Here is a 19,282-nt window from a genome sequence, read left to right as displayed (position 1 = left end):
GCTAACAGGAACAGTGGTCAGGGATGGTGGGAGCTGTAGTCCCCAAACATCTGGAGGGCCGAGTTTGCCTATGCCTGGTCTAGGCATCCCCAGACTCTTCAGCATCTTCTAATAGAAGTTTATAGCGTTACGGTATTCTACTGGAAAGAAATCACCCATGACAAATGACTACACATATTCCCTCAATTTTTTCAAATTGCCAGCAGCTAGTCTGCAGAGCATGGTGAAGTCACTTAGTCTTCCAACTTTGCTTGCTGACTTCAGCTGGATGGCTGCTAAATTGCAGCTGGCAAGAGGACTCTCTAGACCAGGGGTCTGCAACCCGCGGCTCCGGAGCCGCATGTGGCTCTTTTACACCTTTGCTGCGGCTCCGGGGCGGATACTAGCGAGGGGAGGAGGCGCATTGTGCGCCCCGACACTCCCCACTGTGGCGGGCGCTGTACTGGCTGTGACGTCGCATGGGGGCGGTGCGTGCGTTAGTCACTCACCGTCCCGACGTCACCTTCCCGCCCGCTGTCAGATCGCGGCTCCGGAGATATATTTGTTGTAAATGTCGCAATGGTTTTGCGGCTCCCAAATTTTTTTTTTCCTTTGGAAACGGGTCCAAGTGGCTCTTTTTGTCTTAAAGGTTGCAGACCCCTGCTCTAGACCTTGAGGCAAGCTGGGTTCTTCTGCAAGCTGAGCATTCTCTGCTGTTATGTTCCACAATGTACTTTACCCTGTCTTTAAGAAGGGATGGCTCCTATGCAGCAAAGCTAGTCCTCCTATCGGTTTTGAATTTGGAACTGAATGACTATCATATAAAGGTTAGAATGCACTACTCAGAACTGTCTTAATAATCCCTAGAATAGTCACAACAAAATAATCTCTAAAAGCTCGTGCACTCTTGAAATTAGAAGTATCTTCTAACGGTGGAAGCTGTGGTCCAACAATATCTAACACCTGTTAGCCACCCATTTTAAACACACTGGAGAAACATGAATATAACTGGCAGACAAACTGATTCTGCCTTTATGCAGCATGGATAATAAGTATCACTTCTTAATCACCTAAAAACAAGGCACTGTACCTTGCTGGACTTTACAGGTAAACACCATGTTCTGCATATGTAGGAGTCTTTCCATGCAACAGATTTGCCAAATTTTGACCCAAATAATGCAACCTGCCCAATTTGTTTGTACATAGTTACTATGTACTTTGTTTCCTTCTCAGAGTTCTCTGAAAAAAAGCCAAATCTCGTCCAAATGCATTCCTCTGTCTCTGCAACTAATATATTAGCTGCTTATTAACTCAGAACTGTTGTGATAAACACACTCAACCTTTTGCTGAAAGTGAAATATGTTGATGGATAGCATATGGATACTGTAGAAGTCATAAGCTCTTAATTTATAATAAAATCCTGCTAGTCCACCCATCATAGAAGTTTAGCCATCAAATGTTGGCCTTTGGTTGTGTGAAGAACAGATTCCATCAGGAGTTATGACAGGATTATGACATCACAAGCCTTATGTGGAATCAGTATGGATTATTTTTACTTGGCTAATTCATTTTTGGATTTCACACACACAAAAATCCAAACCCAGACATTCCAAACGATTTTTTAAAAGCTGAAGCCCATCACAAAAAATAAGTTCTTTTTTATTCCCCACCTTCATCTGACAAATTTGCAGTAAATTATGGGCAACATGCATAACAATCTCCTATTGAAAATCAATGAGTCTTGAATGTTTTTGACTCTCTCTGGGCTGCTCTGAATGGCCAGGATCTAAAGAAACTAGCTATCAATGAACCAACAGTGCATCCCTAATGGTTTCTCCTGCACCAGGAGTCTCCTTCGCAACAAGACAAAAGGTTAGCTGAACATGATTAACTTGCCCCACTGATTCCAATAAAGCCAAGTTCAACTAGTTTAGTCTGGACCTGAACAAAAGTGTTTTTGGATCTGGAAAAATAATAATCCTAAAATATCTTGCTAAACACACACAAGTCCTTGAGCAAGGCTAAAAAAACTATTGGGATTCTGGCCATTGCAACTGACTTCATCCTTAAATGAATGCGGAAGTTATAAATAGGTCTCTTACTAATAAATGCAGAAAGTATTGATATATGCTATAAGGAATAAATTGTTACAACAGAAAATCTACACAAGGCAGTTAATGGAGTTACAGATCTTTGAAGCGTGAGAGAATCAATCAGTAACATCTGAATCTCTAAAATTCTTAAATTAGTTTTTTCCCATTCACTTATTGCAATTAAAAAGTATTTCCTTTTGTTTCTCTCAGGAACACCAATCATAACAAGAGAATTGATCTTTGTTTCGAAATAAATGCATACTTGCACTACCTGAATGATCATGAGAAGCATTTTTATTGGGTAAACCCATGCAAAAAGCCATGTTTGCCAAGGGCAGCCAATTGCTAATTGCAAACAGAAAGAGAAGGTTGTATCAGCCCATTCTTACAACCAGGAAGCATGTTACAGCTCACCTTTGGGATAAATAATGGGCATTCTTCATTTTGCACAGAGTTTAAACGCACTTCAAAAAAATCAAGTGCTCTACATTGCCTACCACATCTCCTACTGACTTCCCACATTTTATTTAAAATTTTATGCTGTCCAATCACAATTCTTCAGAGATTGTAAACTTTGCATTGTGAACCTGTAGACAGGGTTCATCTTTCATTTTCTCTATTGGTAATTAATAGTTCCCATTTTTTTTTTTTATGATACAAGGCTGGAATTCTAAACAAAGCCAGTAACCTTGACGCTTATTTTTACATCAGTGCATTTGGGATTGAGGTATAAGAATTCCATTTGCTTGCTTTCTCAATTTAACCAGACAGCCCAAACAATATAGCGCAAGCTTATCCTTAAATGTTTTTAAAGGAGAGTCAATTTCAGTATGCTGAACATTTCTGCACTGCTCAGAAGTAGACAAAATGCTTCTGGCCTGTCCTTTAACCACTGTACAAAATGTAGCACTTTGATACAATTCATACACAACAAAGATAGGAAGGTTGAAATATTTTTTTGACTGTTTGTGCCCAGCTGCATTACACGAGGTCTTGGGATGCTGTGTTCATGGACTGGCTTTGGAAGACCACTTTTGGTAGGTGGCGGTGTTAATAGTCCAGATGAGTGTCTGGAGTCAGGAGAGTTCATAGGAGTTAGTGTAATGGAAGAGATATCTAAACAAGGAGCAGAATCCTCATTGCTACACCAGAAAAAGGTGGTGGGTCTTTGAAACATGTCATGTTCATAATCAGACTCTATGTGCAGCAGCAGCTGTAAAGGAATCACAGAAAGAGAAATATACATTCTAAGGGGTGAAAGTGGTAAGAGAAGGGAAAGAAAAAAAAGAGCACAAAAAATTTGCTTGTAAACCAATATTCCACAATATTAGGAACAAAAAGTGAAGTTTTTTTTCTTACATCGCAGCAACAATGAGTAATCAGGCAGAAGCAAATTTAACATCTCCATTAAAAATCACTGCGAATATTACAATTTTAAAATCATGTCTTCTATGTCCTGAAAAATATCCCCATGCACCAAATATGCTTGAAAATCTCCATGTCTGCATTTTTTTGGGCATATAGTAGGCACACATGTTTGCGTGGTTAAAGCCCAGCCCAGTATCTTGTGTATTGAGTATAGCTTCACAAACCATTTCTCTTTCACCAAACACTCATACAACACAAACTTCCTACAAGCTTCACATTGAGTAGGTTATCTTGTCCCCACACAGGCTTTTGTGTGGGGCTGTTTTCCAAGCACACAAAACTCCAGTGAGCAAAGTGTCGCTTATGAGCCACTGAGTGGTACTTGTATTAACAAGGCCCTTAACAGCTTAGGACCTAAATTAAAAGGGCAGTTTCTCCCTTAATGATCTGCCGCGTATGATCGCCTGCCTCTCAGCAATCGTCACATCTTTGTAAGGTTCGCTGCTTAGGCATTGGCTCAATGATGTGTGTGGGAGGGGAGGGGAGGCCATCACCTGCCCTCCATAAAAAGGGTATTCCGTTAAAGGAATCTGGGGGTCTTGGATCGTGTCTGAAGTCCACTTGAGTGGCTAGGATCATGCCAGGACCACGGGAACCCCGGGGTGAGCTTCAGTTGGTCTTCATTGACGTAGTAATAATAATATAATAATAATTTATTATTTCTAACCTGCCCATCTGGCTGGGTTTCCCCAGCCACTCTGGGTGGCTTCCAATGGAATATTAAAATACAATAGTCTAGTAAACATTAAAAGCTTCCCTAAACAGGGCTGCCTTCAGATGTCTTCTAAAAGTCTAGTAGTTGTTTTTCGCTTTGACATCTGGTGGGAGGGCATTCCACAGGGCGGGTGCCAATACCGAGAAGGCCCTCTGCCTGGTTCCCTGTAACTTGGCTTCTCTCAGCAAGGGAACCGCCAGAAGGCCCTCGGCGCTGGACCTCAGTGTCCAGGCAGAATGATGGGGTGGAGACGCTCCTTCAGGTATACTGGGCCGAGGCCATTTAGGGCTTTAAAAGTCAGCACCAACATTTTGAATTGTGCTCGGAAACGTATTGGGAGCCAGTGTAGGTCTTTCAAGACCGGTGTTATGTGTTCTTGGCAGCCACTCCCAGTCACCAGTCTAGTTGCCACATTCTGGATTAGTTGTAGTTTCTGGGTCACCTTCAAAGGTAGCCTCACATAGAGTGCAAGTCCAAGCGAGAGATAACTAGAGCATGCACCACTCTGGTGAGACAGTCTGCGGGCAGATAAGGTCTCAGCCTGCGTACCAGATGGAGCTGATAAACAGATGCCATGGACACAGAATGGACCTGCGCCTCCATGGACAGCTGTGAGTCCAGAATGACTCCCAGGCTGCGCACCTGGTCCTTCAGGGTCACAGTTACCCCATTCAGGACCAGGGAGTCCTCCACACCTGCCCGCCTCCTGTCCCCCCAAAACAGTACTTCTATCTTCTCAGGATTCAGCCTCAATCTGTTAGCCGCCATCGAAGCTAAATTGTTTGGTGTTTACCCTTCCATACTTCCTGCTGGGTGGGCAGGAGTCAGTTATAGTTTCCCAATGCCTAAGCCAATACCACTCACATTGTGTAATCAATAAAGTTATGGCCTAAATTTTACCCATCAACCTTTAAACTAAAATACATGAATTTATTTATATGTGGGGTGTCTTGGAGCCCTCGAGGTGCAATTAATTGCAACCTGCTCTGGGATCACCTTATATAGAAACACTTTAAATAAGCTCTTATTGTTTAAGCTCTTATTGTGATATGAAAAAGTGAACTTATCATATGGAAACAATAAATCATACTGCCTTAAACTACTTAGGCTCGAATGCTAGAAAGTGCCTCTGATTTAATGCCAAAGCAAATCCTAAAAATGAACAGCACACACAGAGAACACAAATCCTACTTATGAACCCGAGCTGCTGATGGTAGGAAACAGGCAAGAATCCCACAGAATTCAAGCACAATGCACCATTGTGTACACTCAGCAATTCTTGACATCTCTGGCCATGACTAATACTTTCACTGGTAGGGAGACTGAGCAAAACACGCAGCTAGGAATGTAACCAGCAATGAAAACCACATTATAATAATCATGGTAAAACTCCTACATAATTATTCAGGAAATGGTAAAAACAGCATTAATCTATATTACATACAAATCTTGTCTTTAATGGATATGTTACAATAAGTAGGTTAGGTTTTAATAAGAACGACAGTTTGGGAAATAATTCTAAATTAAAAACATTTGCACTTAGTTTGTGGAAAATCAAGGAAAGGGCATTAATAAAAATGAAAACCCTCACTTAACGTCCTGAGTTCATGAGACCAAAATCCTCAATTTTTCGACGTTTTGTTTTTTGGTCCAAATAAATATATTGCCCAACTGCAAATTTATTCTGGTGAACCAACATGGATGCTTCTTAACTTTAGTTGAGAGAGGCATTTCGACTTTCCCCCTTCCGCTCTCATGGCTTGAAATGTTCATCTATACAAAGCTGGCTAAGATACATAGTTCGGAGACGAAACAAACCGTTGCCGTGGCAAGGTCAAACTCAAATTGACTGCTTTGATTAGTGGAATTGGCACTACTACAGGTACCATATAATACTCAGCATTTTGGTAATTTAGAAGAAGAGGAAGAAGAAGAAGAGTTTGGATTTGATATCCCACTTTATCACTACCCGAAGGAGTCTCAAAGCGGCTAACATTCTCCTTTCCCTTCCTCCCCCACAACAAACACTCTATGAGGTGAGTGGGGCTGAGAGACTTCAGAGAAGTGTGACTGATCCAAGGTCACCCAGCAGCTGATGGAGGAGCGGGGACGCGAACCCGGTTCCCCAGATTACGAGTCCTCCGCTCTTAACCACTACACCATGCTGGCATGCCTGGGAAACCCTGCCAGATGGGTGGGGTATAAATAGTAAGGTTGTTGTTGTTGTTGTTGTTGTTGTTGTTGTTGTTGTTGTTGTTACACTTTGCCAATACTTTCACTGTATTCTTTTCAGCACCTGCTAAAAATCTTCATACCCAGATGTTTAAGGAAGTTGAGGTAATTTCAACCTGCTTTAGTATTTTAACTTTTGTATGTTTTAAGGTACTGTTGTATCCCCCCCTTTATTTCACTGTTTTATCTTTTGTAAACTGCTTCGAGACCTTTTTTAAAACAATCAAGCAGTGTTAATAACACAGTCTTCTTCAGTAAAAGAAGAATAGCTTTACTGAGTTATAACTTGTTTGCAAGTAAACAGCATAGTGAACAGAAGATTTAAACTAGCTTCAGAGCATACACAGAGTAGAGGCTTCACTGAGCACAGGCTGCATGCCTAAGTCAGGATCCACACACACACTGACTCCACTCCACTCAGGCCCCACTAAGTCTTCCTGCAAGCCCATACAAACATCTATACAGAGAATGAGTTATAGTGATTCCACATGCTGAGTGATTCTGCAGCTTTCCAGCATTTCACAACATTTCTAGACTCCTTTACTGCTTCCTTTTACTGCTTCTGCTCTCAAATACCTTTGTCACATGACAAATATAATAAGGTAAAGGTAAAGACCCCTGCCAGTTAAGTCCAGTCTCAAATGACTACAGGGTTGTGGGGCTCATCTCACTTTACTGGCTGAGGGAGCTGGCATTTGTCCGCAGATAGTTTTTCTCGGTCATGTGGTCAGCATGACTAAGCCGCTTCTAGCGAAACCAGAGCAGTGCATGGAAACGCCGTTTGCCTTCCCACCGCAGTGGTACCTATTTATCTACTTGCACTGGCGTGCTTTTGAACTGCTAGGTTGGCAGGAGCAGGGACCGAGCAACGGGAGCTCGCCCCAATTGTACCGCTGACCTTCCGATTGGCAAGCCCTAGGCAAGCCCTTGCTGATCAGCAACGATGAAATCCAGCTGTCTTAATAGTGTGATCTAGTTGACTGCTGGGAACAGGATCACAGAGGCAGTGCAGGATTAAACACTGTGTTTTCTCGCATCAGCTGATGTCACTAGAGATGCCACCTGATGGGCGGGCGGACCTGGTTTGGGGGAAATGGCTTGGAGACTTCCCCCTGCCACTTCCCTGTGAGCAAACATCAATGAACTTTTCAAAGTGGACTGAATCTCAAATCATGTGTTTTGCTACCAGCAAGCTTGGCTCCTCTCCTCAGTTCATTTGAGGACAAGAACATTATCTCAACTTTCCTCTTGCTTTGTAGAATATTACAGGGAGGATGCTTCCCAACAAACTTTCATCTGGAGTAGAATTTTTGCAATAGTGAGAAGTTCCAACAGCTTTATTTGGGGGTTAGTGAGGAGGGGGGAAAAAGGGGGATGTGGGTGGTGCTGTGGGTTAAACCACAGAGCCTAGGACTTGCCGATCCAAAGGTCAGCAGTTCGAATCCCCGTGATGGGGTGAGCTCCCGTTGCTCGGACCCAGCTCCTGCCAACCTAGCAGTTCGAAAGCACAAAAGTGCAAGTAGATAAATAGGTACCGCTCCAGCGGGAAGGTAAACGGCATTTCCGTGCGCTGCTCTGGTTTGCCAGAAGTGGCTTAGTCATGCTGGCCACATGACCCGGAAGCTGTACGCCGGCTCCCTCGGCCAATAAAGCGAGATGAGCGCCGCAACCCCAGAGTCGGCCACAACTGGACCTAATGGTCAAGGATCCCTTTACCTTTACCTTGCATTTTATGATAAATGGATGAGTTGGGAGTTTTTATGATTATCAGATTGCAAGAGAAGCATTGGGGATCTGCATGTGGGGAGGAATATGCAGTAAGGACGGGGTGGAGGTGGTAGGTTTAGCATAACACCTGAATTGTAAGCCCTTTGGAGTCTTTGTGTTACATAAATAACCTTCCCGCTTTGTTTTCCATATTTAGCATCATGATTAATAATACATACTTTATTATGCTCTTTAAAAATTCATTGTAAATATTCTCACTAAAAGCAATGTCAGGGCTCTAACGTATGATTAATATACATTTTTAAAATCCATATATTAAATATTCACCAAACAGAAAAGTTGAAAGTAGCTCATTTATTTTTAACGCAAAATTCGAACCACACTGAACTTTTTTTTGCATTATAACTTGCTGAAGCCTATAGCCAAACGTGGGTTTCCCGCCCCCCCCTACAGTCTTAAGAGGATGACAAATATCAGAGGCAGCATTCCTAATGAGCAGTGGGAAATGAAATACCTTGAGCATAATGCTAACAATTAATTTTCGACATTTGTGGTGGACGGGCCATTCTCACAAAGTTTCAGGCAAATAATTTCTGTGAAGGTTTCCGGTTTGCTCACTCGCTCAAAGTTTCTCAATCTTGCTACTGTGGTTGTTCTGAAGAGGCGAATGGCATTAGCAGTAGTGGAATGAGTGTTTTCCATAAGGAACAGAATGATAAACAATATATATAGTGTGTTACATCTTTAGTATTTGTTTTCACTGGGATTTTAATGAATGCAAGAAACAGAGGGTCTGTCACCATGGCTAAAGAGGCAAGTGGCTGCATTAAATCCAGTCTTCTATAACTGGACAGCGGGGGGGGGGGGAGTATTTTGGACTGGAAGACCCGCACGGGGTTCTGGTCCAACCCTACAATTTTATGGGGACCCCCTTGATGGTTAAGTCCAGTCAAAGGGGACTATGGGGTTGCAGCGCTCATCTCGCTTTCAGGCTGAGGGAGCCGCCGTTTGTCCGCAGACAGCTTTCTGGGTCATGTGGCCAGCATGACTAAACCGCTTCTGGTGCAACGGGACACTGTGATGGAAATCAGAGTGCATGGAAACGCCGTTTACCTTCCCGCCGCGGCGGTACCTATTTATCTACTTGCACTGGCGTGCTTTCAAGCTGCTAGGTTGGCAGGAGCTGGGACAGAGGAACAGCAGCTCACTCCATCACGGGGATTCAAGCCTTTGACCTTCTGAATAGCAAGCCCAAGAGGCTCAGTGGTTTAGACCAGAGTGCCACCCACATCCCTCTCCTAGAATTTAATGATTCTATAAATATTACCCCATTACCATTTTCTTAACATTTACTGTAAATTGGTGACATCTATTGTACTGGATGGTCCTATGATTAGGTTAAAAATTAAGCTCTTATATTTTGAGAATATCCACAATGTATGTCTTTATATGCACTCTCCTCGCTCTTGCCACACTTTGTTAGCCTACGGATCTTTTCTTAAATCCACGCCACACCTCATTATGCCCTCCACACTCAATACTTAAAAAGCATAAATCTTGTTACATAAAAACAATGTCTCTTTGTTGAAACAGAACATTTCTCTCAGTTGCTTTTTACGTTAAATGTTCCTGAAATACAGGAATCCTATGTGGAAGCTGCCTATCTTATCCCCCCCCCCCCCACAACTTTCTGGCTTCAAGTACCCAGAAAGCCAGTGGCAGCCTATGAAGTCTTCTGGGTACAGAATTCCTGGGGCATGTGGCCAATAAAAAATTATTGGAAGGAAGTTGCCTGGAGAGGTTTTTCATTAGGAAGCGGGGCAGACATAAAAAATAATAATCAATAAATAGGTGTGTTTGCACACCCTGAAACACATTTATATATTTAGTAATTCTCACACCACACACAGAAAGCTGACTGTAGAAATGGGTGGTTGAGGGAAGCAAAGAGATAATGGTAAATAATGGGGGGGGGGGTGTATTTATTTGGTTGTAAATTGCTTTGGGTTGCCCTGGGCAAAATAAAGCGACTGACTGAATGACTGACTAAATAAATAAATTACCGGTAACTTTTTTTAAAAAATAGTTTTTCTAAATGACTTTGCTAGAGACAATGAGAGACACGATGGTGACAACACACGAATATCCTCTTTCTCCCTTTTGTTACTGTTACTCTACCTTGATGAAAGACATACTTTATGAATCATTTCTTTATTGGCAAAACATTCTGTGTGATTAAAAGCTAGATTTGCCTACGGGTTAACAGACTGCATTATAAGGCATGATTTAATCATCACTAACAAGGTTGTTTAAATCTGTGAAAAGGAGACCATCATGAAATTTATGAACCCATGTCAATTACATTTATTTTTCCAAATCACTTTTTAGATTAGACATCATGTTATCCATTCTTTAATAAAATATTTCATTCATTTTTTTTAAATTTTTTAAAAAATAAAAAAATGCTTTCCTTGCATGAGGAGCTGGATTCCACATATTAAATATATACAACTACTGCAGACTTAACTAGACACAACTGTATAGAGGTCAGAAGCACAACAGCAAACAACTTTTTGACAAATATTGACATACATAACTGAAAACAGCCACCCTGGTTTAAAATTATTGGATGAGCCTCCGATAAAATTAAAACAAAATCAAAACTAAGTTGAAATCAACAAAAGTTGCGCTGCAAAATGAGGCCACATTTCACAAAAGGCGCATACTCTGGGATTCTCGACATAAAGTAATTGCATTTCTATGCCACTGACTGCCATTGATGTAGCTTGCAGGCAATTTGTGCTTTAAATGCAGCTGAACACATTAGGTGATAGTAGCATTACCCAAAACCATACTGTCATTGGCTTAATTAAGATTTGAGTTTTCTTGCTTTCAAAAAATCCACTACAGTCGTACCTTGGTTTTCGAACAGCTTAGTTACCAAACGTTTTGGCTCCTGAACGTCGCAAACTTGGAAGGGACAGTTCTGGTTTGCAAACTATTTTTGGAAGCCGAACATCTGGCAGGGCTTCCAAGGTTCCTGCAGCCCATCAGAAGCCACGCTTTGGTTTCTGAACGTTTTGGAAGTCAAACAGACTTCTGGAACAGATTTTGTTTGACTTCCAAGGTATGACTGTACATCCACAATCACACATGGAAACAAGAACCAAAATTGTCAACTATAACAAACAGGGAAATATGATTTTTGAGGCAGCTTTACATGGAATCCGACTTCATACACACTTGCAGGGAGGATTAGGAAAAGGAAGTTAGTTAAGTGCATTGCACATAAAACAAACTGGTAAGTAAGTAACTGTATGTTTGTGACAAAACTTTGACAATGTTAGATACACCCAAATTTAGGGACTAGTTCTCTGGCAATGCTTAAGTTCTCAAAAAAGAGAGAGATGCTGATATACCAAATAATGATCTGGAAGCCCTTCGTCATACTTGGATGTTTTGGCACTTTGTAATTGTACCTGGTAATTAGGCAAACTAACTTTTCAGGGACCCTGTCACCTACTCTCAACGTTGAATCTTGGTATTGAAACTAAGAGTAAAGTTAGCCAGTTTAAGGCATGACTGTTTTCCCCCTTTCATTAGCTCATCACAATCTTAGAGTTACTTCAACACTGAAATTGCCATTTATTTGTTAAGTCAATCAGAAAAGAGCCTTTGGGTTATTTATTTAGAAGCAAAGTATTAAAAGTGTTAAAGTTATTGCATTTCTATGAAGAAAAAATGGCTTTGCCCAGGGTACTTACTGGCGACGTTTGCACTTGCGTTATTCTTAACTGGTTCTCCAAATCTTGAACCTTGTTTTTTAGCTCAATGTTTTCTGTTTCTAGTTCATGAATCTAAATAAAATAAAAATGCAGTTATTAGAAAGGTGAGATTAATGAACTGTGTTGGATTTATTGACTCATTCTTACTCACTTCCTGAATGAAAGCAAATAACCAAGGAACAAAATCTTTGCCATTATTAAGAAATGAGGTTTGTACAGAAGCAAGTTGTTGATACCTAGCAATTATAGGAAGCAAATAGAATAATTGGGTCTTGCAATCAGGCGTGCTGGGTTCCACTCAACATTGTGGGTGCCCAGTGCACAGATGTGACATCATGCGCAGCACATGACATCACACGTCACTGCCGTAATGGGAAGACCCAATCGAGTGCCCCACCACAGGGTGTGTGTGATGGAGTACCCCACCGCAGTGTGTGAAGCATTGGGTCGCCCAGCCAAGCACCCTTAGTGAAAGATTTGTGAGTGCCCAGGCACCCAGGGCCGTTTGGAGATGGTGACTATGCTTGCAACAAACAAGAGATCAAGAGGTGCAAATTCTCCACTGCATGGTGCATAAGACATGACTTTTTATGGAATCAAAATGGAGCTTATATACAGTAGTATTATCAGCAACAATGCGCTCAAGATTTTTCTACAATATCTACACACAAGTTGAGTTCTAGTTAGGAAAGGTCCATTCTAACGTTAATTGAAAGCTTTCTTCTCTTCAAGTTGAGGTTCAACTCATTTTATTGCTTCCTCTTGATCCAGGATTATTATTGACAAATAGACTGATTTGTCCCAGTATCGGTTTCTCTACCCATGGGATTAGAGTAGCTGGGTCAAGTTGTTTTCTTTCATTTTCTTCTTCTTCTTTGCTTAATGCCAAAATACTTTAGAAAAAGAACATTAACCTGGAGCAATTTAGAAGAGGCTATTTATTGGGCCAATTTATGCGCTCCTTCTCCCCCAGACAGCATAAAACTAAGCAGCATAGCAAGTTGAAGTGCTCAATTTAAAGGCAAGGGGCCCCAGAAAAGTTGTAATAATGTTTGGGGCAAATTTTCTGGAATCTTATCAAGTCATTACTACCGTAGCTCTCAAATACCATTCTGAGGCAATAAAGCAGTGGGCATCCATGTACACAGGACATCCTATGCTGAATGGAATATTAAACAATAATCAACTGTGGCCAAATAGGCATTCATCTGACCAGTCAAGTTGGGGCTTGAACACGCACTGACCACTGCAGAACCATTCACTTGGCTTTTAATGAAGCTATTCAGAAAACTGAAGCTCATGCTGTATTTGTGTAGACCCATAGGCATACAGAATATGTAATATTTAGGGCTGAGCATACTGGATTTGGCTGCATCTAGAGCCAAATCAGGCATATTTGGAGGAGCTTGGCTGTTGGATGACTTGGGTTCTGATGACCACATATCACTGCACGTCGGGCTGGATGGCTCATAGTAATTCACGGTTGTCAAGGAGGAAGGTGAGGCAGGAACCAGGTGGGAAACCTCTGTGAAAAAGCCCATGAACACCAGGAGAAAGTAGGAGCCTGATTCCTGGCTCTCCTTCCTGCCTGGCGTAGTGTACTTTTCAATCCGCTTCTCAGATCATTGCTATTTTAAGGAACTAATTAAACATAAGCCTGCCCCTAGCTACTTTGGGGCTGGATTTAGGTTGGGGCAGATAGGCCCCAAATTAGCCAAGGGTGTTGTTGCCTGATTTGGGACCCCTGGATTGAGATCACAGGTTGAACAGGTGGGGTGTGCAAAGCCCTAATAAGTTCAGATGAATCCACTAAAAACAATACACTAAAAACAATGTAAAGGTACTTTAGTTACTAGCAATAGCTTCTCTGAGTTGGATCAGGCTAAGTCATAATCAGAGTGGACCTAATGAAATTAATGGACAAGTTAGTAAAGCTTAACTTAAATCTGTTGTTTTTAATGGTTCTGCCATGAGTAGGACTTAGTCGGACACAAACCCCTAATTTCATGTGTTGTTGTAATGAATTTTTCTACAGTGGTGCCTCGCAAGACGAAATTAATTCGTTCCGCAAGTTTTTCTTCTTGCGAGTTTTTCGTCTTGCGAAGCACGGTTTCCCATAGGAATGCATTGAAAATCAATCAATGCGTTCCTATGGAGACCGTCCGGGGACAGAGGGGAAGCGCCGCGCGCCTTCCCCTCTGTCCCCTCTTTTGAAGCAAGGGGCGGCAACAGGGAGAAGATCGCTTCTCCCTGTTGCCGCCCCTTGGTTCAAAAGGGGTCCGGGGACAGCAGGGAGGGCTGGCAACGGGGAGAAGCGATCTTCTCCCCGCCGCCCCTTGCTTCAAAAGAGGTCCGGGGACAGCAGGGAAGACGCGCTGCGCTTCCCCGCTATCCCCGGAGCTTGCAGGGCAAGCTTCGTTTTGCGAAGCAAGCCCATAGGGAAATGCGTCTTGTGAAGCGGCTAAGAAAACGAAAAACTCCTTCGTCTAGCGAGTTTTTCGTCTTCCGAGGCGTTCGTCTTGCGGGGTACCACTGTATAATGTTGAATTCTCACTTTTGTCCTGCTATACGCCAGCAGTATATCTTTGAAAATCCAAACGATACATTACTTAAACCAAGAAAAGAAACCCAAATTCTGCTACTTACTCTTTTCTGTAGCCCAGCAATCTGTTTTCTTGTTTCGACATCCTTTCCTCCAGATTCCAGAAATTTCCTGTAAGCCAGGTCAAATGCTTGACCAATAGTTAAAGTTATCTCTTCTGCCTTTATATGGAGCAAATATTACTGTTAGCTTGTAAACTCTAGCTGAGCAGAAACCAAACCCCTAAAGGAACATACTGGCCTAGTTCACATGTAATGCTAGGCCAAACCATGGCTTGGCTTCAATGAGAAAATGTGTCTGGTTCCTGGAGAGAAGATCATGCCTGAAGCACTCCAGTGTTACTGCTGCCATGTCACATAGATGTAAACCATGGTTGAACACTGCATTGCATGTGAACCCTGTGATATGTCAAGCTGTTTCAAATGTAATTGAAGAGTGCAGAAAAACCACATTTAGAGCTCTGTTGGCAAAATGCATTCAAAAGGACAAGACATTAAGGCTATTGCTATTGTTCAAGACGTAGTACATGAAGGGTGGTCAGATGGAACAGAACGTTGGCCACCACCAAGGAGCTGATTTTAAGCCAGTGCCAATAACAGTGTAACTAGCCTGTCTCTGGGATAATTACAGATGGCTAGACCTGGAGCGGCTCCAAATGGCTTAAGTCCTGGTATTCACAGAACATGATTTGTGTGTGCTTTTACGCTGCGTTTCCTGACCAGTGAACATGACTCAGAGTTGCAATGACTGCCAATGCTTTTATCCACCCCAGACCTGGACCACTGAGTCACAAGGCTGGGTTGCATCCGCGATATGCAAACTTATCTGTACATGGGTGATGTGACTGTCCTACTTACACTGTCCTACTACTTATAATGAAAAAGCGCATCGGGATTTGGAAGCAGAGTAAGGATGAACACAAGATCTAAGAGAAGGAAAGTATCCAAAACATTACTTTAGCCATTGTGCAGCACTTAACACTGCACAGCTCTTTAAACAGTCAAAGCCCTACAGCAAGATAAAAGACAGAGCTTTTCCTTCAATCTCAGAACAGTGAAGGACATTTCTCCCAGGTTTTTTGGTACTGCTTTTCAGATAGTAAAGGAAAAAGCACGTCTGACCGTTAGGTCCAGTCGTGACCGACTCTGGGGTTGCGGCGCTCATCTCGCTTTACTGGCTGAGGGAGCTGGCATACAGCTTCCAGGTCATGTGGCCAGTATGACTCCACTTCTGGCAAACCAGAGCAGCACACGGAAACACTGTTTACCTTCCCACCAGAGCGGTACCTATTTATCTACTTGCACTTTGACGTGCTTTCGAACTGCTAGGTTGGCAGGAGCAGGGACCAAGCAATGGGAGCTCACCCCATTGTGGGGATTCGAACCGCCGACCTTCTGATTGGCAAGTCCTAGTCTTTGTGGTTTAACCCACAGCGCCACCCGCGTCCCGTTTTTCAGATGCAGAGGTACAAAACAGAAATGCTGGCTGTCAAGGGCACATGTATTCCTCTTAATACTAAAATGCAAGGCCCAACGCTGGCCCACCATGCACTGCTTCCCGGTATTTTAATGCAGCATGCAGCAGGATGCAACCTTGATGCTTAATTGTGCTTGGTGCCTATATTTTGGGTATCCATGTTGAAGTAGAAAATACTTTGGACTAAGAAATATTTGGACTAAGAAACAAGGAGGCTGTTTTTCTGGCTTTCCTTATATGGTCTATGACTGACATTGCATAAGAACATAATAAAAGGCTGTTGGATCAGTCCAAGGAATGGTACATCTTGTGTAACATCCTGCTCTCTCGGTGACCAACCAGACGCCTATGAAAAGCCAGCATGCAGAACCTGCGTGCAACAGAACTCTGCCATCCTGCAGTTTCTAGCAACCAGTGTTTATACTTTTTTCCTGGGGGGACATGGGGGGAACACAGGGGTACGCATACCCCTAAACATTTTGTGAATCTAAGTTTGGCCTCACTGAGGGGCAGTATTTCAATATGAGTAGGAAAATGAGAGTACCCCTAAACATTTTTTAAGGGGAAAAAAGCACTGGTTGTAACAGTCTCAAAGGAGCACAGGGATAATACCTTCATGACAAATTTGGCTTCAAAGATAGAAGCTTTTGCAAGTTTTCTTCTCTTTTCTGCCTTTGCAGCAAGAAAAGGGACAATAACTTTCAGCGTAAAAAAACAAAACTCAACCCCAAACCAGCTTTAAAAAAATACTTCATACTTACACACTTTTCACTGTCAAAGACATAGCACAAGTGTTTGTTTGACTCTGAATCTTTGCATATGAAAGTGAATATCCTTTTGTCAGTTTTGTCGTCAGCACAAAACGATATCCTGTGGAGCTGGCAGTTGTGCTGGACTTCCTGCAAAAAAATAAATAAAAAATGACGGTGCATTTGGGGGTCTGATGATCGTCTAGCGAGGCCCCACAAAAGTTACCACAACAAGCTATAATTTTACTTTCTAACATGAAATATGTCTCTCACAGACCAATACACTGCTTTGTTAGACATGCCTGCAATCCGAACAGGCATCTGGGTCTAATTTTCAGCTACACAAGGCAAAGAAGCATAAACACAAGATGTTCCATTGCAGATATTGGGAGAGCTCCAGCTCCATTCTCGGGACTCTCTTGTTGGATCACACTCAATGTAGTTTCTGCACAAAACATATTTCTGCTGTACATAACATCCCGTCAGTTGACATGACTGTATATTAACTGTAGTGAGTGGATGATGCAAATGCCAGTTTTCCAGATAGAAGGATGGGATCTTGAAGTATAGAGTACCATGCTTTATTTCAGAATACCACTTAAGAGATATGTTAAACATATTGGGCACTTGAAACACGTACACAGAAAACAACTTCTGCAATCACTCTCAGCTAATCCTGATTGCAGAATATTTTAGAAAGCCAAATTTAGATTTGTGACCCTGGATTAAAGCAGCTGAAGTGAAGTTTTCTTGCATTCTTTGAGAGCAACGTGGCATCAATACCCATCAGCAAACTCATTTGACCTTCTGTGTCTCAGTGAATGTGGTGCCATTTGCAAGCTGTGACCAACATTCAGGGACATCCCATTCCATAAGCAGGTTGGGCATTGCCCAACAAAGTTTCCATTTGGCTCAGAGTTGATTTTTCAAGATCATCATTATCATCACCATGCTGAATACATTGAGATTAAAAAAAAAAAAAAATCCCTGCCAGTTACATTACAGTGAGCTTAAAGGAGCAAGCTTTATTTATTTAAGGCACGTGTTTACTATAAATGAGTGAGAACTGAAAAATAATTGTTTGCACTGACTGCATGAATCTTTAATGCCAACACTGTAGAGGTGATTACTGATTCCCCCCCCCCCAGCTTTCACAAACATGGTGTCCTCTAGATAGAAGTTTGTTTGGGAGCACAACTCACATCAGGCCCAGCCAGAATAGCCAATGACTAGGAATGATGGGAGTTCTAGAGTTCTATCCTGGAGGGCAACATTTTGGGGGAGGCTATTTTCCTATATTTCGATATGGAAAGGTGATCACTTAGTACAGAAAATTGGGTATGGCCCTGGATATAACCCTCCTTCTGGTTATGTACTGCGTCTCTATACAAGGGAATACCTAATACAGTGGTGCCTCGCAAGACGAAATTAATTCGTTCCGCAAGTCTCTTCGTCTTGCGAGTTTTTCGTCTTGCGATGCACAGTTTTCCATAGGAATGCATTGAAAATCAATTAATGTGTTCCTATGGAAACCGCCTTCCCCCGACCTCTTCTGGCGGGCGGCATTTTAAAATCGCCCGGGACAGCGGAGGACTTCTCCGCTGTCCGGGGCGATTTAAAAGCCCCTGGGAAGGCAGGCAGGGGGGACAAAGACTTTTGCCCCCCGCCTGCCTTCAGAAGAGGTCCAGGACAGGCTTCGCGGGCCTCTCCGCAAGCAGCGGGAGCGCTCCTTGCGGAGAGTTGCCAGCGCGCCCAGGCTTCGCGGCCCCGCCGCCCGGCTTCGGGACATCGTTCCGAAGCCGGGTGGCGGGGGGAGGCTTTCCCGCCCCGCCGCCCGGCTTCGGGGGGAGGCTTTCTCGCCCCGCTGCCCGGCATCGGGACGATGCCCCGAAGCCGGGTGGCGGGGGGAGGCTTTCCCGCCCCGCCGCCCGGCTTCGGGGGGAGGCTTTCTCGCCCCGCTGCCCGGCATCGGGACGATGCCCCGAAGCCGGGCGGCGGGGTGAGGCTTTCCCGCCCCGCCGCCCGGCTTCGGGGGGAGGCTTTCCCGCCCCGCCACTCGGCTTCGGGACATCGTTCCGATGCCGGGCGGCGGGGGAGGCTTTCCCGCCCCGCCGCCCGGCTTCGGGACATCGTTCCGATGCCGGGCGGCGGGGGGAGGCTTTCTCGCCCCGCTGCCCGGCATCGGGACGATGCCCCGAAGCCGGGCGGCGGGGGGAGGCGTTCCTGCCCCGCCGCCCGGCATCGGGACGATGCCCCGAAGCCGGGCGGCGGGGGGAGGCGTTCCTGCCGCGCCGCCCGGCATCGGGGGGAGGCTTTCCCGCCCCGCCGCCCGGCTTCGGGGCATCCTTCCGAAGCCCGGCGGCGGGAGGAGGTGTCCCCGCCCCGCCGCCAGGCTTCGGAGGAGGTCCGAGGACAGCGGGGAAGACGCGCTGCGCTTCCCCACTGTCCCGGAGATTTCCCTATGGGCTGTCGTCTTGCGAAGCAAGCCCATAGGG

The 19,282-nt window shown here is 43.8% G+C and overlaps 1 protein-coding gene across 7 annotated transcripts in view; it reads right to left on the bottom strand.

The window, feature by feature from the left end:
- Positions 1–19,282, bottom strand: part of GULP1 (GULP PTB domain containing engulfment adaptor 1) — a 92,144-nt gene that overhangs the window by 13,403 nt on the left and 59,459 nt on the right. For 5 of the 7 annotated variants that reach the window (XM_081897726.1, XM_081897724.1, XM_081897728.1 and 2 more), the window contains 4 exons: positions 16,800–16,937; positions 14,607–14,723; positions 11,940–12,032; positions 3,058–3,285 (listed from right to left, as the gene is read on the bottom strand). In XM_081897726.1, coding sequence (XP_081753852.1) covers positions 3,058–3,285; positions 11,940–12,032; positions 14,607–14,723; positions 16,800–16,937 — 576 coding nt within the window. The remainder of the gene's footprint in view (positions 1–3,057; positions 3,286–11,939; positions 12,033–14,606; positions 14,724–16,799; positions 16,938–19,282) is intronic. The other 2 variants (XM_081897729.1, XM_081897730.1) reach the window with 1 other exon arrangement.

The sequence above is a fragment of the Podarcis melisellensis genome, assembly GCF_964234715.1.
Source record: "Podarcis melisellensis genome assembly, chromosome: 1".
Classification (NCBI taxonomy): domain Eukaryota; kingdom Metazoa; phylum Chordata; class Lepidosauria; order Squamata; family Lacertidae; genus Podarcis; species Podarcis melisellensis.
The sequence above is the reverse complement of the archived record's forward strand: the minus strand, read 5'-3'. Positions and strand labels throughout refer to the sequence as shown.